The sequence below is a fragment of the Clinocottus analis genome, unplaced genomic scaffold (assembly GCF_023055335.1).
Source record: "Clinocottus analis isolate CAN_PGR_092001 unplaced genomic scaffold, fCliAna1.0.p SCAF_16, whole genome shotgun sequence".
NCBI classification, from domain to species: domain Eukaryota; kingdom Metazoa; phylum Chordata; class Actinopteri; order Perciformes; family Cottidae; genus Clinocottus; species Clinocottus analis.
In genome coordinates, this window is record NW_027175887.1 from 16,897,741 (window position 1) to 16,919,287 (window position 21,547).

Below are 21,547 nucleotides of genomic sequence, written 5' to 3' on the forward strand. Positions count from 1 at the left end.
AGACAAAGATGCAGAGAGAAGAATGGGAGGGAGGGAACGTGTGTGTGTGTGTGTGTGTGTGTGTGTGTGTGTGTGCGTGTGTGTGTGTGTGTGTGTGTGTGTGTGTGTGTGTGTGTGTGTGTGTGTAATATACATAATGTGTGTGAGAGGGAGAAGGGTGGAAAAGACTGTTTTTAACATTAAATCATTCTCATAACTCAGTTCAGGGTACTGCTTAGATGAGCGAAGACTGGACTCAAGTATTTTTTCACATATAGTTGATAACATTTGATTACATTTGCACATTTTTAAATGATATGTATATTTATTTTTGTATACTGTATAATAGATTATCCACAAAACACATTATTATTCTTATAGTTATTTTTGTTATTATTGGTTTGCTGTCTGTTAAACTGTTGAATGGCCACATGAGGGCCTCTGGTTTCTGTCTGCTGGCTGCAAACCTCCACACCTCTCTCCTCATTTCAAGCCTTTGCCAAATTCCCTCCCTCCTCCTCCGCCTCCGCCTCTTCCTCCTCCCTCCTCCTCGTCCTCCTGTGTGCCTGCCAGTAGCCCCTCTCAGGCCGCGTCGGGGAGCATTCACACCCCGCTGTCTGCGTTTAGCGGATGGGGCTCTCGGCTTGAGCCGGAGGGAGGAGGAGGAGGCGGGAGGAGGAGGAAGAAGAAGATGCACGGAAAGCCGTGCGCCCGCAGGCTGGCCCGGCGCTCCAAGTCCGCCCTGCTGATCGCCGCTCTGGCCGTCCTGCTGGTCCAGACTCTCATCGTGTGGAACTTCAGCAGCCTGGACTCCGCCGCCGGGGACGGAGGCGCCAGGAGCCGGGAGAAGAGAGAGGAGCGAGCCGCGGGGCTCAACAAAGCCGACGGGCACCCGCGGAGGAGGGGGCTGCAGAAGAAGGGCGACCCGCCGCCGCCGCTCGGGAAGGCGGCCGCTCGCCACAAGCTGCAGGCGGTAGGTTGGAGGGGTCGTGCTCGTGGTTCATGACGGATCTTTTTGGTTGCGTGTCGGTTCCTCTCTGCCGGACGGGACCCGCATGGTCGCCGCAGAGAGGATGCTGTGGGCGGCTGCAGCTGTGAGCTGTTGTTTTTGGCGTTTTGAGTCCACACAGTGAGTCTGGAGGGACGTGTCGCTTAGGCCAAACTTAATGGAAAAATGTTCCAATTTAAGCCATCGATCTGGAGCCGATGCACCCGCTTACACGGAGCCGATGTGCAGCTGCCCGTGAGCACGTCACGGTGCGCGGGGGCGAGAATCCATCAGTCTGCTAACGACCAGCGGGAGGACACGTCGGTGTGTGAGGCTGTGTGTGTGAGAGGCTGTGTGTGTGTGAGGCTGTGTGTGTGAGAGGATGTGTGTGAGGCTGTGTGTGAGACTGTGTGTGAGGCTGTGTGTGAGGCTGTGTGTGAGGCTGTGTGTGAGTCTGTATGTGATCTAAAAGGGTCAACATATTTGAAATGAATCCCTTAATCCCAACCCTTAACAGCCATTCCAGCTGTGTCATCCCATATCATGTGAAACTCTAAAGGAGTCTGTTTCTAGATGTGTGATTTAGGGCATTAAGGAACAAATATCTCTTGGAGATGTAGAGGGATCTTCCAGGAAGCTGCAAATGATTCACATTTTATTTAATTGCTCCTCTGATATTAGCTTCATTTAAATCTTGCTCGCAAAGTTAAAAGTCAAGTCTTCTGTATTTAGGTCTGTTTTGCATCATACGTTACAGCGTGTGTGTCTCTGTGTGTGTGTCTCTGTTTGTTTGTAGGTGTGTGTGTGTGTGTGTGTGTGTGTGTGTGTGTGTGTGTGTGTGTGTGTGTATGCATATCTGATCTAGGGGAGATTCCAGTGTTTTATGTTCAGAAAATAACGTGTGTGTGTGTGTGTGTGTGTGTGTGTGTGTGTAGCTTTACCTGGTGGGATCCAGGTGTTCTCATGTTGTTGAGACCTGAGTGTGTGTGTGTGTATGTGTGTGTGTAAGTGAGAGAGTATTGCAGGCATTTTACGTCCTTTCATTACAGTTAAGCGGATGTCCTGTGATCTTCCCTGTGTGTGTTGTGTGTGTGTGCGTGTGTGTGTGTGTTTGTGCATGTGTGTGCGTGTGCAGTGGTATGTGCTGACAGTTATTGGCTTTTAAAACAGTAGAGATACATGCCAACACTCTTTATAGGACATTGGTTAGAAAGAGAGAGAGAGAGAGAGAGAGAGAGAGAGAGAGAGAGAGAGAGAGAGAGAGAGAGAGAGAGAGAGAGAGAGAGAGAGAGAGAGAGAGAGACTCTGCTTGATCGATGATGTTGGAGCAGACCTAGAGTCAGTACTTAGCTCCTGTATTCATCTTTATAATTAACTCTTTTTATAACTCAACGCCTCTAAAACCAGCAGCAGCTCCGCTCAGAAACTCCCTTTTTACTTCTGTTTCTCCTCCGTCCTCCTTAGAGAGCAACAGATCTGAGATCAGTGCCGTTTGTTTCGTTCAGAAATGTTTCAACACCAGTGAAAGTCTTCCTCTCTCCTGCCTCGTACTTCCTGAGAGCTCAACAGACACAACATGGATGATACATCATAAAAGACTAAACCAGCTTCAGGATAATTGGCTGAAACAAGTTGAAACTCACAGAGCAGTTTGCTACCGGAGCTGTAAAGAGGGAACGACGAGCGACGCTCTCTGTTCTCTGGAGTGTAAAGAGAGGAGAAAATAGAGGAAAGTGTCCGTTTTGGTGTCTGAGTGACATTTAAAACGAAACAGATTTATATCAATACATAGATATATAGATACATAGATATATTGGTGTATTGGCCAGTTTTTCACATATTGAATTTTGCCAAGTCAAAGTAAAGACTGATCTGATGTGTGTGTATTATATATGTAGAGACACAACGATTATACGATTTATGAAAAACTGATTAATCAATTGAATAACACTCGGTGTCCCAAATAGAAGCTTCCTGAGCCTATTGTGAGGTTGAATGTGCGTGTGTGTGTGTGTGTGTGTGTGTGTGTGTGTGTGTGTGTGTGTGTGTGTGTGTGTGTGTGTATGCGTGGGTGTTTATTGACAGGAAGAAGCATCCTATTTCTAATAAAAGAAAAAGTGTGTGTGTGTTTAACTTTCACTGCAGCAGCTCCCACAGCGCACACATTCACATCACGGATGCATTCAAATACCAGCTGTGTGTGTGTGTGTGTGTGTGTGTGTGTGTGTGTGTGTGTGTGTGTGTGTGTGTGTGTGTGTAATGATGTTGATGCAGTTCAGTGTGTTTACAGCAGTCATGCACAGCGCCACCATTGCACAACTCTTACATCCATCACACCTTAGAGGGGATGGATGGACACACACACACACACACACACACACACACACACACACACACACAGACGCACACAGAGTGCTGACCACATGTGTATTAGGGCTCAGGGATCAGATTAGAGGATTGGTTTGGATCAGGTTTCTCTGACAGGATTTACTCTTCATAATCTAGTTTAGATTGTTTGATAATCCCTAAATACTGTGTGTGTGTGTGTGTGTGTGTGTGTGTGTGTGTGTGTGTGTGTGTGTGTGTGTGTGTGGGTGTGGGTGTGTGACTGTGACAGTGACAACCCTTTAGGAAAGTGAGGACTTGGTGATGGGATTACACACAAAGCTGTGATGCTTCTTAAATGTTTTTTAGAGCTCAAAGTAGCAAAACATTTTTTTGTGTAAAACTCAACGGTCTCTTTCCAGACCTCACCCGTCATGTGATCACTATGACATCATGCGATCACTATGACATCATGCCAGGTGTAAGTCCATGATGTCATACAGATGTAAGTTCCCAAGGAGATCACACATGAGCGCTTTGTCACAATTTAATCGTAACAAAGTTACCAAAAGGAACTTTCATTGAGTGTTGATTCTGGCGCCCCCTGTGGACGAAGGTGGTAGTGTTCCCCAGCGCCAGAGTCCCTAAAACCGATTTTGTGAATATACCTCCATATTCCCTCATCATATTTATAGATATTTCTTATTTTAACCTCACGCTGCTCGTCTGTCTCTCCCTATTGGCCGATGAAGCCCAACGCATTAATTTTAAAACCAGGAAGCTGCTTTTTCCATTATTTTATTCGAGATAATTCTCGCTAAATAGCGTGGATGGACGTAAATCCATGCTGTAATCCAGGTTTCACAGCGGCATCCCGTCCATCCTAAAAGTCCATTTAGCTTACGTTCTGTCCATCTGCCTCTGTTTTTTCCTTTTGTGTCGCCAGCTCTGGTTTCAGCATTCAGTTTCCCACAGATAACAAATTGTTGGTTTCCATGACGAGACGCTTCCTGACCCTCAGAGATGATCAGCTGATCTCTAATCGCTGCCTCTATTGGATGAAAAAGAGACAGAGAAAAGGTGACACTGACCATCAATGACGGGTGTGATGGTGTGGAGACATGTTGGACAATATGCCTTGAATATATATGTATGTGTATTTATATCTTTTGCTTATGAGAGTTCAGTTTTAGACAAAATGAAAAAAAAGATTTGAGATGAGTTATTGCAGGTTTTCTTTGGCTGATTCACGTTATATAAAACGTTCTTTCTCCCCCAGAACTTATGATTGACAGCTTGCGCAAATATTTCGGGAAACTTTTCTTTTCTTTACTTGTATGTTCGTGACGAGTTGAAAAAACTCACAAACCCTTTCAAGCCGTCTGCTGAGGCCTCGTTTAAACCTCTCCGCATAGTTTTAACCACATTTCCAGAAAATCTTCAAAATAAAGGTATAATTAAAAGTTGCACTAAAAAATAAAACATGGGCGATGTCTGTGATTAAAAGAAGGAAAAGACCATGAAATACATAAGTATAAGTATTTCTGTTAGCTCCGTGTATTAAGGCTCCTCTTCTTGTACGTCATTTATTTATTATTGACTTTGTCGCATTTTTCACTTTTTCACTGTGCAATAACCTGCATGTTCCTAATGGTAAACTGAACACACACGCACACACACACACACACACACACACACACACACACACACACACACACAGTTATGATTAATGCATGACGGGCCTCTTGCTGCTGTAAACAGGCTGGTGAAAGAGCTCTTTATTGCCTGATATGAAGATGTTTTCTCTCACTCTCTCTCACACACACACACACACACACACACACACACACACACACACACACACACACACACACACACACACACACACACACTAATAGTTGTTCAGTGAGAAAATTTGGTGTTATTTTGTTTTCTTGCACGTGAAGCAAGTTTAAATGTTGTGTTCGGTAAACATTTATAAAACAGATTAGTCCTCTCTCTCTCTCTCTCTCTCTCTCTCTCTCTCTCTCTCTCTCTCTCTCTCTCTCTCTCTCTCCTCTTTAATGTCTCTCGCCCCGGGCACCTGAGGCAACTCTTGTCTCTTTTCTGTCGCCTTTATCACGGAGCAGCAGGAGGTCTGGAGGCGCTTTAATAAGAACCTGCTGAGGAGAGAGCAACGTGTGTGTGTGTGTGTGTGTGTGTGTGTGTGTGTGTGTGTGTGTGTGTGTGTGCGTGTGTGTGTGTGTGTGTGAAGAATGATGTCTTTGTAGGTAAACGCTGGGTGTTTTTAGTTGTGGTCGGTCTCCATGGAACGCTGGGGCTTCTGGGAGAAAACGCAGGAGGATCAGTTGAGGGAGAGAGAGACTGTTTGAATTATTTCACTGCTCACGGACATTTTTACAGTGATGCTCAACTTACGGCCCGCGGGCCAGAGAGGGTGTTTCATAATTCAAAACTTTATTCTGGGTTTTGTTCTTACTTTTACATGCACAATGATATCGCAGGACAGCTGGAATCATTCTCTGCACACACACACACACACACACACACACACACACACACACACACACACACACACACACACACACACACACACACACGCACACACAAACACACATTCTTCTAAGCTGATATTACAGATGAGATAATGATAGGTTGTCTGACAAACAGGAGGCAAAAGCTGATATTACTACCTTCCCACGGGCCTTCTGATAGTGTGTGTGTGTGCGCATGTGTGTGTATGTCATAAACACACTCTTTATCCCTGGAAAAGACATATATAGGGCGATCTGTGGGATTAAAATACCTATCGAGGTCAAGTGGCTTTGCAAGTGAAACACACACATTTGTGTGTATATATATATATATATACCACCTGACTCACCACCTGAGTCACCTTGTGCTCGCAGAGTCACCACCTGACTCTGGGAGCACAAAGCCACAGCTGCATATGTCACAGGGGTTAAAGGTCACTTCCCTTTCTCCCCTCTTTACTTTCTCTACCTCTCGAGACTCTTTAGCTTTCGTTAGTTTGTTTTCCCAGAAAGAGCGAAAGTGGATTTGAGGTCAGACTGCGTGAGGAAGTCGGGGACTTGAGTGAATAAACTAGATTATAAAGATCATAGAATCACAATTCCTCGTGAAAATGTGATGATTATACAAATGAAACGTCACAATGAGTCTCTCAGGTCTCGTTGATCATCTGTCTTTGTGCCCCAGCTTCAGATGTTTGTGTGTTGTTTGTTTATCAAAGGGAACAAAGATTGTGGAGCCGTTCTAAATCTGCATTTCGTTTTGTTTTAACTTGATGAAGATCAGTCTATACAGACATTATAGTGCTTTTTGTAGGTTAGGTTCTGAGTGCCTGGCTGTTTCCAACAACAAAAAAAAAGCACCAGTTCACCACCACCTTCACGTCTTCTCCATTGGCGTCATTGTGATGGTTGTGTTTGTGTTTTCACACCTCGTGTCTTCCCCCGCAGGACGTCTACCATTCCCACCGGCCCAAAGAGAAACTTCGTCCTGACAGCAACAACAACGAGAACTCGGTCCCCAAAGACTTTGACACCATCGACAGCAACAGCAACCTGGGCGCTCGATCCCAACGCCAGCGGGCGCTGCTACCGAACGGCAAACGCAAGCTAGACAAGGCGCAAGCACAAAGCATGCTGGGAAAATCCGCCAACGAGGCACTCAAGTTCCAACCGCGAGGGGCGGGCCACAACCACAACCGCACCCACGTCCGTAAAGCCCACCCCCAGGTGCCGACGGTCCCGGCACCTGGGGTCCAGCTGTCCAATCAGGAGCCGGCAGTCCACCGGGCGAAGAAGTCGTCCACGCCGCCGCCACCGCCGTCCGGTTTGGAGCCGAGGAAAGAGCAGCCGCAGTGCGAGATCAGCGGGAAGGAAGCCATCTCGGCTCTGTCCAGGGCCAAGAGCCGAGAGTGTCGGCAGCAGATAGTGGAGGTCTACTGCAAACACAAAGACCGGGTGCTGATGCCCGAGAAAGTGCCTCGCTACTGCCCCATCGAAGGTGAGATCAGAGCACGAAAACAATAAGTTATTAAAAGAATATGATGCAATAATGATACAGTGGTTGGACATTGTGGGATGCTAAAATACATAAAATGGGCCTCCAATTACTGTTAAATACTCTGAAATCACAATTAATTTGGGTGTTTATGTCTCTCCAGACAACATTTTCCAATATGTGTTTAATAAATTTGAATTATAATTTGCCCGTCATGAAAACATACATTAAAAAATAAAGTTTTTGGTTAAGATTAGACTCAAGCGAAGTGTTGTAGCCACTAGATGCTAACTTGCTTCATGTTTAAAGTCTAGAATAAAGCTCACATTCAGACGGCATCAGGCCTTACATCCGTGTCCACGGCACACTTCATGTAACTTCGTGTGGAAAATATTCATTTGAAAGACATTACGGGAAAGAAAGATGTCGGTTAGATCTAAAAGAGTCTGGTGCAGGCGGCCGCTTCTCTTTCAGTTGGACTGAGTTTGAACACGGCTGGCTGTGTAGTCGCTCTGCTTACATTCTGGCTGCAGTCCAGAACACGAGCAGCCGGAGTTATTGAACATGGTTAGTTTAGACATATTAACCTATGATTTGAGGCCCAATTTATCCCTCGTGTTAATGCAGCCTGTGATTGAACCGGTTGACAAATGAAAGGGCGACGCACTGAAAGACGAGAAGCGGAGGAATTGGGACGCGAACCGGCGACCGCTTTGAAGTGGCAGCTTGCGGAGAGGGGAAAAGAGTTCATTCTCTTCCAAATTTATCCTTTTTGGAGAAGCATTTTTAACCCGGCACGTGCTCGACCCGCCGAAGAGTCATCCAGGCTTCTGCCAGCTCTATTTCCAGACACTGAACGCGAGGATGGACGCGAGGATGAGACGCAGCCAGCGTAATTACACCCCAATTAAACAAGCAGCTTGTCGTCTTATTTTAGGAATAGCTGACTAATGATTTACTTGTAGTCGTGCTCTCTGAACCTCCCCGGGCCGATTGAGGTTTTAATTCATATGATGATAGGTTGCTTTGATGACACACTAGTCATTATAGCCACAGACTGGAGCTCCAAAGAAAGATGATTTGGTTTCAGTTTTGACTGACAGGAGCGCGGCCTGTCAAGGAGAACCAGAGGGTTTGGGTGTGCGTCCCTATTGGTCCGTCGCTGCCCCGCCTCCCTCCGTCTGATTACAGTTATTTCTCCTCAAACTCCCCAATCCCAGCATGCCCCCGCAGCTCTGGACGCTCACTAATTAGGCCGCGCAGGCCTCAACCGTCTTCAGAGCGAGCGCGATGATGGAGACGCTTTCGGCTGTCGCAGGGTTCGCATAGCTCGGGCAGGGCACAGGCGGTGGGGTATGTCCAGGAAAGGTGAGAGTAAAGATGGAGGACCCGAGTGGAGAGCAGGGTTTATGGGGTAGACAAGGTTTACGGGGACGGTTGCATTGCGGAAACCGAGAAACAGAAATCCAGCCAGCAGGTTGTGTCTCGCCGTTCTCTTCTCAGATTTGTGACCAACAATATGTGCTGAAAAATGCTGATTAGGTCTGTTTTGTTTCAATAAATTAATCACGAACTCCAGTTGGATAGCAGAAGAGCTGCAAATGGTTCTGTCCAATCATTTCTAGATAATATCCCAGATCTCAATTTGATGTTCTGAAATAGTTTTTTTTTTAAAATTGTCTCACCAATTCTACAAAACCCCACAAAATATACAACCTGGACTGTCAACCTTGTTACGATTGTCAGAAATTAAAGGAAGTTCAGAAACAAAACAGTACTCAGCACTGGCATCAAGTGTATTTCCAACAGGACATGAACGCATCATTAAAAGCATCATAAAGTTAAATAATGCCTATGTCTCCTGCGCAGGTAAGGCTAATATCAACGTCCAGTGGGACGAGAACCCCTCAGAAGCCGCCCAGCTCGTTCCGGCTCGGATCGCCTTCGTCCTGGTCGTCCACGGCCGAGGCTCCCGCCAGTTCCAGCGTCTCTTCAAAGCCATCTACCACACATCGCACTACTACTACATCCACGTGGACCTGGTGAGACCGCTCACCGCCTCTGTGTCAGGAACAGACTCCTCTGTTAGTAAATGCTCCCCTCAGATTGGCACAGATGTGAGCCTGTTTGGAGTTGATGAAAATGGGTGCTGATTGACATATGTGGCTAACCGCTAGCTGCAGTTTGAGCTGTTAGCTCTCAGTAATACCGGTATAGCGCTTGCAGCATCTTCACATGACGGGGAGTCATTTCATTCAGTGTCGTAAAATACCTTCATGTTGATTTAGAAGACAAACGCCTGCGATAACCCTCCTCCTCGTGGTCCTTTTCCACCCTTCTCAGAGGTCCAACTACCTCTACAGAGAGGTCCTGTCTCTGGCCGGCCGCTATCCCAACGTCCGGGTGACTCCCTGGAGGATGTCCACCATCTGGGGCGGGGCCAGCCTGTTGACCATGTACCTGCGCAGCATGGAGGACCTTCTCCAGATGTCCGACTGGTCCTGGGACTTCTTCATCAATCTCAGCGCTGCAGACTACCCCATCAGGTGAGACACCGGGCTAGTCACAGGAAGCAGCAAGCGGAGAAGTCACCTCCCAGGGGTTACATATTACTTCTGTTTTTAATTGTAGATGAAGGCAAGCTAGATTGTGAGATGCAAGGATCAGTTGTCAATTAAAGAATGGTAGGGGCCAGTTGTTCGGATGTTGCCCTGATCAGGTTTCCTATCTTTGCTTATTCCAACAAACCAAAACGGTCTCTGTGAAGCAAACTGTTGATCCGTAAAGGTTTGGTTGAAATTCCCCCGCTGGTTCCTGTTTGTATCGCTGTAGAAGACTGTCGGAGATTTATCGAGCCTGTCAAGTTCCATCCAGAGACGCAGCTCATTGATCTGGTAAAGCCTTGTTTGGTTTGTTTAAGGTCTTATGGATTAAGTTACTTGGCAAGTAGACCTCAAGTGCATCGACTCTGAATGGATCGGGAGTCTATGGTTTTGAAGAAGAGCCCTTTTAATGGCTCTCTTGCTGCCGGGGGATTTAAAGGGATCTGTTTTGTTGGGGAAAGCGCTTTGCTGTGATCAGTGGCGTTATCAACTGTGATGGTCTTAATGCCAAGAGGTCTGTGGCGGTCGTGGTGGTGTTTGGCTCATCTGGTCCAGGTGGTTGTGTCTCCTAAAGACAGGCTCTGTTCTGCATGTGAGCTGGCTTTGACCGCTATGGAGCTTCTAGATTATTCTCTAATATACATGCGTGTTTGATTGGATCATTGGGTTTGGGCTGGAGAAATTGGTACAATTCCACTCGCAAAAAAAACCCAAACCTCACAAAAAGCCTGCGTGTCAATTTGCAGATTATTTCCCTGACTATTTCACAATATAAAACCTCCCCTCGATGAGTACGCAAGGTGCCGAAAGTCGGTTTAGTTTAAACAGAAGTTAGCTCGCTGCAACGGCCGCAGCGGTAAAGATACATCCAAAATGGCCGCCGCTCTCACCGTTCTGCCCCGTTGATTTAAATGAGAATGTCCCTTTTACTGTAGTTCTATTTCTATGGCAAGAACACACACACACACACACACACACACACACACACACACACACACACACACACACAGATCCATTCTTTGTCCTTCCATCAAAGTGACTGTTTGAACGCCCTTCCAGCTAAAATCCATAGCACATCCACAGCATTAGCACAGGACCATCGATAGCTGTGACATCATCAAGCCACATGGCGAGGGAGTCAATGGAACTGTGTGTGTGTGTGTGTGTGTGTGTGTGTGTGAGTGTGTTTCTCTGATGAGAGAAGGTCACACCTTTTGTTCCTTCTCCTCCTCAATACATTCCTCTTGTGAAATGTGACCAAGCATTGCAGCAGTTACACGTGAATGTGTGTGTTCGTCTGCGTCTCACACACACTTGCCGTCCCGTAGTTCGTCTCAACGACTGCAATTAAGTGGGATCAAAGCGTCCCGTCTGTCTGCCGTCCCGTCCGCTGGGCTGTCTGACAGCGGCCTCGCGGCTCGCGCTGCATGCTGGGAAACGGCCGCTTCAACCCGCCTTAGGCCGCCGCGGCGGCTTCCAGCTGTTTGTGCTCAGCTCAACAGGAAGTTAAATAAAAGGTCCAGCTGTCACATGGACCCACTCTACTTTCCCTTAAATGGAAGACTTGTTCTGCAATTGTTTAAAAGAAAGAGAGGATTCCTTCAAATATTTAGCCGCATCCTGCTCAAACGGGCATCTGCTGAAGGGAAGAATGCAAAACCGTAACAACAAGTGTGTGTATCGCGTGAGTCCGGTTGGTGTTTTGGTGTTTTTCCTTCCTGCTGAGGTCAAACACACACGAAGACACGCAGGGAGGTTGAAAACACACGATGCTTCTGCTGCGTGACGTCCTGGACCAGAGGTCTAGGACTATTCACTGTAGTTAGACAAACGTCAGCTTTTCTCCTCAAACCACTTTATATTTTCACTCCGATACGTCTCAGATGGAAATGACCTACTTTTGATTCCACGAACTCCTGTAGCTGAAAGTTGATAAATCAAAACGTTGATGTCTGAATTTAATGGAGATCCATACTCCACGTCTCTGGTGGCCTGATCCCCGGAGGCCTGATCCAAATCGAACCGCCTTTCCGCCGGCGTCGCTAACGAGCATTACGTCATCGTGCCCCACGCTGGTCGATGTGGGCGGAGCCCCAGAGGGTACAGTGTGATTGACAGCTGCTGTCTCGTTTCAGGACCAATGAGCAGCTGGTGGCGTTCCTGTCCAAGTACCGCGGCATGAACTTCATCAAGTCTCACGGCAGAGACAACGCTCGGTAAGAGAGTCTTCATCGCTCTTCATCTCCTCTTCTTGCTTTCCTTCTCTTCTTGTTTGTTTTCCTCTTCTATTTTCTTCTTCTTTCTCCTCTCCTTCCTCCTTTGCTTCTTCGTCTTCCTCTTGGTTTTCCTATTGGTCTTCCTCTTGGTCTTCTTATTCTTGTTTTTTTCTTCTTCTTCTTCTTCTTCTTCTTCTTCTTCTTCTTCTTCTTCTTCTTCTTCTTCTTCTTCTTCAATAGTGAATATTTTCAGATTACCATTCCAATGAAGAACAATAATTTAACTTAGGTTTTAGTATTCAGGCTTTTTTTTTTTAAAAGTTGTTGAAAAACAAGAAATATATGTTTTAAACTACAGAAGTCTGGTTGCTTCTGTTCAAAACACATTTTAGGACATTGTTTTTCTGACTTTAAATCAATTTTTTTTAACCTTTTCTTTTCGTCATCATGTAGTTTTTTCTATTTTTAATCATCGGTTCAGTCACAGAGACACTCACAGGCTGCAGGCTTAGTCACGGGTCAGAGGCCGAGTTGTGAGATGTTCACTTTACCTAAACACACAGTACACCGTACACACAGTACACAGTACACAGTCAAAGTATTCCAGCAGTACTGAGCTGAACACTGGATGCTGTGTCCTCTCAGCTTCATCCGTAAGCAGGGTCTGGACCGCCTCTTCTACGAGTGCGACACCCACATGTGGCGCCTCGGGGACCGCAAGATCCCAGAGGGCATTGCTGTGGACGGAGGCTCTGATTGGTTCCTGCTCAACCGGCCCTTCGTGGACTATGTGGTCAACTCCCGGGACGAGCTGGTCGGCAGCATGAAGCGCTTCTACTCCTACACACTGCTGCCTGCTGAGGTAACACACACACACACACACACACACACACACACGCTGCTGCCTGCTGAGGTAACACACACACACACACACACACACACACACACATGCTGCTGCCTGCTGAGGTAACACACACATGCACACACACTCTCTCACACATGCACACACACTTACACATGCCCAATCACATGCACACGCACACACACACACACACACATACACCCACACACACACACACAGAAATGATTTGATCATTGTAATAGCAAAATAAAATTGTAGCAGTAACTGTGGGCGGCCTTTCCTCCTGCAGTCCTTCTTCCACACCGTGCTGGAGAACAGCGCCCACTGTGAGACCATGGTGGACAACAACCTGAGGCTCACCAACTGGAACCGCAAACTGGGATGCAAATGCCAGTACAAGCACATCGTGGACTGGTGTGGCTGCTCGCCCAACGACTTCAAGCCCTCAGACCTGCCCCGCTTCCAGGTGAGACTTCATGTACATATATATACAGTATATGTGTATCATATATTAGCCCTGATGATGTCACACACACCTGTAGAAACATGACCGTGTGAAGAGGATATGAAGGGAACAGGAACACAAATTATTCGATTTATGGGTATTATACGTGAAGGAAACCGTAGTTATGAATATTATTACATTTCTGCTGACAGATCCTCCTGAACCCGACACACTGGCCCTTTAAATGTCCTCTGTAACCATGGTGAAAGTCCGTCTGGCTTCGTGGTTTGACAACTTTAACTTCTGCTGACAACGTCATGTGAGATTATTTCTGTAAATGAATGAGAACCCTTTTGTTTTGTCTCTTTCCGCCACGACTGATAGCATTCAAACACCACAGATGTGGTTGATTCTTCTCAGCGGTCCGTGGGTGAACGTTCTTTGGCTTATTATTTATTTGCGGGGATTAAATGTGATAATGTTGCATCCCCACAACGAGATGAAAGCCCTGGTGTCGGCCCACCCGGCCCTCTGAAGGCCGTCGCCGGCCCAGAATAGCTTTGTGTTACTGCGCGGCGTTAGCTCCCTCGACGCGCTGCGACGACACAGACCCGAGGACGGCGTCCTGCGGTGAGCTGCTGATGGTTTCTATAAGAGGAGCTGATCCTGGAAACAGCTGCAAACTCCAGGCAGCCGGTATTTTTAGCGCTCCTAAGGTTGTCATTATCATAATGCCGGGGTTCTCGCCCGCTAGAAAGACGGATCGGACCTAAAAAGTGAGGGTCAGGTCAAAGCCCACGCGTACAAAGAATGCAGAACACCCTTTAACCCGTAGGTCACACACACACACACACACACACACACACACACACACACACACACACACACACACACACACACACACACATGTTTCACACCTCTTGATTAAATAAAGCGGCGCAGCTTCCAACCGGAGCAGCTGGATCTCATGAGCCTCCTTCAGGGAGAGAACACTCAGTAAAATCACTTTTCTGTCGTTTCTCTGCGACGTTCCTTTGAAGGAAATGACGAGTGGTTTCCGCTGCTGTCCTCAGAGGACTCAGCTGTGAGGTCACGGCTCCAGAATAAGACCGGTCCGGTCCGCACGGCTCTCATTAGGTTGGGGTTTCCAGCCATGGGGGCCCACCAGCAAGCCGGTTTGGGTGAGGCCACGCCCTCCTGATGACATCATTGACTACGCCTACGTCCTCTTTAGATCAAAAAGTGGGCGTCTGTGATTTGACTTGGTTTTTCCAAGGTTCTGAGATATATTTAGTCTTTTTTTTCTCCATCTTTTAAGTGTCTTAGACTTTAAGTTAATGTATATGCCGTTTGAACAAGGAGGCATCAGCTGTTATGAAGATGTTTTATATTCTTTTCTAGCAGAGATTATTATTTATGGGGCCTCTTTCCACAAATAACCAATACTCACTCTTCTTGTGCAGTTCATGTCGTTGCACCGACACAAACTGGATCTTGCTCACCTGTAACACAATTTATGATTCATATTTTGAAGTGAAACTTTTAAACTGCCGTAAGCGGATGCTGCACATTCACTTTAGCAGGTTTAGTATTTGAAAAGAAACCAACATGGTCCATATCTTTGTGTAGCTTCCTCTATCGAAGGTCAGAGTTGGTCTTTCCCGATGATCACGCCGCGTCTTCTTCTTCTGTATTTCCTGAGCGCAGCAGGCGTCCAGACCCACCTTCTTTGCCAGGAAGTTTGAGGCCAGCGTGAGCCAGGAGATCATCAACCAGCTGGACTCCTTCCTGTTCGGGTCGTACGCCTCGGGCACCCCGGGCCTCCACGCCTACTGGGAAAACCTCTACGAGCAGGAGACGGACGGCCTCGCCGGCCTCTCAGACTCCATGCTCAGCCACCAGCACGCCTTCGCCCGCATGGGGCTGTCGCGCGCCGCCAGCTCGCTGCAGGGACATCCCAACGACAACAGCTGCAGGTAAACACACCCAGTTGTGGACTTAAGAGAGCTGCAGGAGGTTCTGCATCCGGTTCTCCTGTTAGATCCGTGGCACACAGGTGGGAATTAAAAGGATTAGAGCGGTTCTTAACGTGGTTCAAGGGGTTTGTGAAGGACCTGGTGGGGTTTTAAGGAGCTCTAGTTTGTAGACTGGCTGCAAGAGTTCTTCATGACGGTCCGGGAGGTTCTGAAGTCATGAAGCACCTCTGAAGGCTCGGAGGCCTTCCGGGGGTTCGTGGTGGTCCAAGAGTTTAAATATTTGTGGCTGATTTATGACGTCCATCTAACTGTGTGACTCATGACTTCCTGTTCACGTGAACAGGAAAAGGAACTAGAAGGCAACAACGTTTCTGTTAGTTTGAACTCGGTTGGGACCAAACGAAGCAAAACTGCAGGCGTGAGAGGAAAAGTCAGAGGAAGCTCCATCATGACGGGCGAGGCGAGGACCGGCAGCCCAGACGTGTGTTTCCAAATGTGTGTTTGTGTGTTTTTATGAGTCCAAATTAAATATGGAGATAACGCCAGCTTGTCCTGAGGTACAATCAGCCTTCAGTGTCGGCTCAGACGGGACATTTCCAGTAATGTGTGTGTGTGTGTGTGTGTAAGGGGGAGGGGGTGTTGACCACAGTAGGTACAAGGAGGTGCTTGTGCTTGGAGTTCGGGTGGGGATTGGGTGGGGGCTTCATTATGGGATGTGTGTGTGTGAGGGAACAGGACTCGTCTGTTCCCTCCAACCTGTGATTTCAGTTGAGCAGCATCTCCACCACACACACTACTTTGACACGCGCTTCTGAGAGATTATGTCCTCACTTAAATCATAAAGTAACATTTCATCTTCTTCTTTGGGAAAGTGTGAAGTCAGTATGTCATAGTTTAATGTTGAAAAAGTCACAAAAGTCATATTTTAAAATGTCAAAAATACCGTAAAAATCAGTACAGTATGTTCATCATATTTTTTTTGTGACTTTGTTCGTGTTGACCATGCATATAGATAATTATGATAATAGCTGTGTGACTTTATGAGGTCTTTATGATTCATCACAGGTCTCAGAACAGTTTGTGTGTCTCTCTCAGGTTCATTGCCATCAACCACCCGGTGTCGGTCCACCTGTACTTCCTGTCGGACCAGTTCCAGGGCTACCTGGTGCGTCACGCCGCCACCAACCGAGCCTCCACCCAGCAGGAGAGCCTGGAGACCTGGGTGACCCCCAAGGACCACTTCAGCCTGGCCAGCCCGGCCCCGCCCACCAACAGGCTGCAGCACGTCCAGGTCACACACACACACACACACACACGCATACACACACACACACATGCACAGACCTGGAGACCGAAAGACCTGGAAAACTAAAGATCTAAAGATCTAACGACCTAAAGACCTAAACCTCCAAACCACTCCTCCATCAATCTATTGCGTAACAGATGACCTATAACCCCAGGAGCCCTGACCCTGTCTCTGTTGTCCAGGTGGGGGCGGACTGGGACCCGAAGGAGCGTCTCTTCAGGAACTTTGGGGGTCTGCTGGGGCCCACGGACGAGCCGGTGGCCGTGCAGCGCTGGAGCCGCAGCCAGAGCAACCTGACGGCCACCGTGGTGTGGATCGACCCCACCAACGTCATCGCCGCCACCTACGACATCCTGGTGGACGCCGCCGCCGAGGTCACCCACTACCGGCCCCCGCTCAGTCCGCCGCTGAGGCCCGGCCTGTGGGTGCTGCGGGTGCTGCACCACTGGAACCCACTGGGGCAGACCACCTTCGTCGTGGCGCCGCTCGAGTTCCACCGGCAACAGCCGCTGCTGCAAGGTGAGCGAAGCGAGCGCCCTCTTTTACCAGCGGAGGGAAACACTACAGTCATTACAGTGAGGGATTGTGGGAGATGTGACACCCAGGTTACATAAAGTCATTAAGAAGTCGTAGTACGTCTAGAAATGTCGTTAAAAAGTGAGTACATCATGTTGAATAAAGTCAGAGTACTATGAATACTAGGACTTTTTTTTAATTTATATTATTTGTGTGTGTGTGTGTGTGTGTATATATTTGTTCCTGCTCCATCGCTCTCAGTTTGGGGTATTTGGCCTAAAGACCTGATTGGTTGGTGAAGTGAAACTGCAGAAACTTGGTGTTGTATGTCAACACCAGATCTAATACTCACACAGCAGAGGCCCTCCTGTCACAGCTGTCAACGCCACACACACACACACACACACACACACACACACACACACACACACACACACACACACGTATATTTATAGTGTCGGCACACAATCACGCACACACTCCGGGTCACCTCTATCAGAATTAGCCGTGTCTGACCTTTGGAGGCAGTGAAGTGTGAAGTCAGCAGATGTCAGAAAGTGAAGTGATCCCATTGCTGTTTGTCTGTGTTTGTTTACATGCAGTATTAATACCTCACGTAAATATAGTCTTATAAACAACAACAAAAAAAACACTGATGCTTCTTTCTGAAACCTCAGAAGTCTTTAAACCTTCTGGATGAGAGTAATATATTTTGGGTAAACACTTTTATTTTTTATAACTTAATTTCCTAATTAAGTTAAACAGAAATGATGAGCTCTTTAAAAAAAGGTTTAGTATGAAATGTACCAACAATATACTCATAAAACTGAGCAATCCAGGTACAAATATGTTCTAATTAGGAACATTTTGTGGTACTAAAAGTTCTTTTAGAACAGCAGGATGTTGTGAAATGACCTTTATCAGGATCATCTGGATGATTAAAATGAAACCTCCTCCCTCCCTCCCTCCCTCCCTCCCTTCTTCCCTCCTCCCCCTCCCCATCCCTCCCTCCCTCCTCCAGAGGATGCTCTGCGGCTGCACGGCGGCCCGGCCAGGAACTCCTACATGGAGCAGAGTTTCCACGGCCTGAACCCGGTGCTGCGGCTGCCGGTGAGCCTCGGCGCCGTGGAGGAGGCCGAGGCCAACGCTGGCCTGACGGGGGCGCCGCTGCGCCGCTGGCTGGACCGGCTGCTTGAGGGCCACTGGTCGGCGGCCGACGTCTGCTCCATGGGCCCCAGCGTGTGTCCCGTCATGCAGCGCTGCGCCCACACCGCCTGGAGCTCCGCCAGCCCGGACCCCAAGGCCCAACTGGGCCCGCCCACAGAGGACGGGCGCATCAGGTAGCAGGAAGTGGACCACAGGAAGTGGACCACAGGAAGTGACTAGAGGAACACATGAAGGAGGGCACACGGCTGACGATCCCGTCTGTGTCTCGTATTTATTTATTTAAAAGTTTGTGCAGCGTCAGAGTGAAAGAGAAATGATGAATCAAACTTTGGAGGCGGCGACGGGACGAAGAACGAAGTCAGAAACATCTTCTTCATCATCGGTTCCCGTTCAGCCTGCTGCGCTCCCTGTGTGTGCCTGTGTGTGTGTGTGTGTGTGTGTGTGTGTGTGTTAGAAGAACTCTATACCTCTTGTCGCGAGTGTGTCCCCCGAGGTCACGAAGGTCGAGTGTGTTTTTCGTGTCTGAGTGCTGAAAAGGGGGCGTGGCTTCTCATTCTTAGGCCCAAAACTTTGATGCAGGCTTTTAAGTTATAAATTATGTTTTTTAAAAATCTGATTTATTTTATTTTAAACTGTTATTCCGAGCCGACAACAACTCAAAAAGGTTGAAAAGGTTGGAAAAAAGGCAACAAACACTGAGACAAATGTAAAGTTTTCTAGGATTCAGGCACTTAGTGAATGACAGTTGAGCAGCAAAAGATCAGTTGCAGCTAACAAATAAAACAGCCCTGTGAATAAGCCAATATTTTCGCTTTAAAAAAAGAAAAAAGAAGATGAAAACTATTGAATCCTTCAAGGTTAAACTATTGTATTACACTAAACGAGTGCGACATTACTCCTGGTGCCGGCTGAGGAACCGAGCAGCAGAGTTCTTGATAAATCTTTGAGAACTTTGTTGAGATAACGAGAGCCGAGCTCCAGACGAGGCTGAAATGATCCTGAGACGTTCTCAAAGCTGCTCGGTGTCGGGGGGGAATATTATCCCCTCAAATTACTGATTATTTCCTGTAATGGACACTGTCGTCGACCCGTGGGGTCGAAGTACTTTTACTCAAGTACATGTAGAAATATAATAACATTATATATACATGTTAGACTAACTTGAAGTACTTGTTTTGGTCCTTTTTAGTGCACCTTATTATTATTATAATAGTTTATTATTGGTGGAAACTTGTTAATCATCATTTTAATTATTTTAATTTTATTTAAATTTAATATATGAAAATTCGTCATATTTTAGAAATCGCTGCTGTATTTGTGTAAACATATGAAAAGTAACCAAAAGCTGTGTCTCATAGATGCAGGTAGAAGTACAAATATTTATCGCCGTGGTACTTTAGAGTTGTACTTGAGTATAAAAGTACTCGGTTACTTCCCACCGTCAGACTGTAGTTCTTCCTCCTGCCGCCGGGCGGCGCCATTCAGGTCAGACCGCCTGACGCTCAGAGGCTCCTGCCCTTATATTTTACTTTACCCCCCCAAAAAAAGAGTACCAAAAAAAAAATTAGGACCAAGAAAAAATAAATAAGATAAATGACAAGAAAAAAATGAATTAATCAAATATTATTATTTTTTATTGTCCTCATTTTTTTTGGTCATAACTATTTTTTTTAATTTTTTTTGGGAGGCAGAAATGGGCTTCCGTAGATGTCATCAGACAGATGTTTTATTTAATTTGCATTAAGAAAGCAAATCCATTTGCTTTTCAACATTTCATAAAGTGTCAAATATAACTGTGAATTGCACTTTTTCGGGTCAAAATGAATAATCCTTGCTGGTGCAACCTCTCCTCCAGATATATTGTACGTCACCATAGAACAATTCTAAATGATATTTAATCAGTGAACTGTTGAAAGATGTGTGTATCTTCCGAGCAGCAGGATGGTTTCTCTCCACAGCAGCTGCTGCAGGACACGAACGCTGCAAAGATTAGTCCATGCATTCATTTATATTCTAAACAATGCAGGCACGCTGCGGATGTTTGAGTTGTGGGTAAGCACAGTGTGTCGGTGGGTTTAACCCCCGAAGAGCCAAACAAACAACAACAAACAAACAGCGGCACGACGCGTGCATAGGAACGCTCCTAAGTATTTTAAATTTGACGAGGGAGTCGACGTAAAACTGCATTTTGTTAAATGTAGTTTGTGAGGAGGATCGTAATCGACATAGTGTGATGATGATGATGATGATGACTGCAGAGCGATTATTCCTTTTGTTTTCAGGAAAATCTTCTTTGATCTTGAAGCACAGACACAGAACGGTCGACTCTTTGGACGCAGAGATCTGATGAGATGATTTTAAACAGTTTAGCTTTTTTTTTTTTTGATATCTTACATATCCAGCTCCGGTCTGTTGTCTTTCTTTCTGGTCTGTTTGTTGATCTCTCTGTGTGGGAGTAGTGCCGTGCCTTAGCTGTACTCCTGTTTTAGGAAATCCTCTCTGAAACCATCAAAAAAAAACAACTCTCAAATGTCCAAAAAAAAAGTAAGGCAAGTAAGAAAAGAATAGTTGTGAATGCCTTATGAATGACCACCGCGGTTTTGAAGTACAATTTTTTGAAAATAAAACTGAATCTCCCTTTATGTTGTGCCCGAGCAAGTTATTTCACATTCATGACCGGGTCCTGTGATGCGTTCAGGGACTCCCAATAAAACCAGAAACAACGGTGGAGCGCATCATTAAGTTCATGTTTAAGGTTCTTGCACTCTTTTATTTTAAGCTACTTAATATTTAATGCTTAATAACGTGCTTTTTACACAAATGCCATACAAATATCATGAATCTTTTCTCCAACAATATTTGTATATTCACGCAACGAGGCGTCAGTAAATACAATCCACTAATGTACTGGTACTTTTCAGTTTATGTAAATATATTTTGTATTAATACTTAAGAATGTTCAGACTCCAGTGCACTGCTGCCCCCTGGTGGTTATTAGCAGACCTACAGACTACAAACTGGCAGTTAATCGTCTTGATGTCATTTCTGTATTAAAACCTGGAGTTTTATTTATTATATTTGTCAGAGCCTTCATCAGTTACACTTCAGAGAAAATAACTAAATATGTGCCGTGAC

The 21,547-nt window shown here is 46.4% G+C and overlaps 1 protein-coding gene across 1 annotated transcript; it reads left to right on the forward strand.

The window, feature by feature from the left end:
- Window positions 1–555: 555 nt before the first annotated feature.
- LOC137787164 (xylosyltransferase 1-like) lies at window positions 556–21,044 on the forward strand. The gene is made up of 11 exons (XM_068579454.1): window positions 556–952; window positions 6,775–7,324; window positions 9,191–9,363; window positions 9,665–9,867; window positions 12,060–12,140; window positions 12,786–13,002; window positions 13,292–13,468; window positions 15,155–15,423; window positions 16,519–16,714; window positions 16,912–17,248; window positions 18,267–21,044. The coding sequence occupies exons 1-11, from the start codon at window positions 671–673 to the stop codon at window positions 18,587–18,589; spliced, it is 2,808 nt and encodes a 935-aa protein (XP_068435555.1). The 5' UTR covers window positions 556–670; the 3' UTR covers window positions 18,590–21,044.
- The last annotated feature ends 503 nt before the right edge of the window (window positions 21,045–21,547 follow it).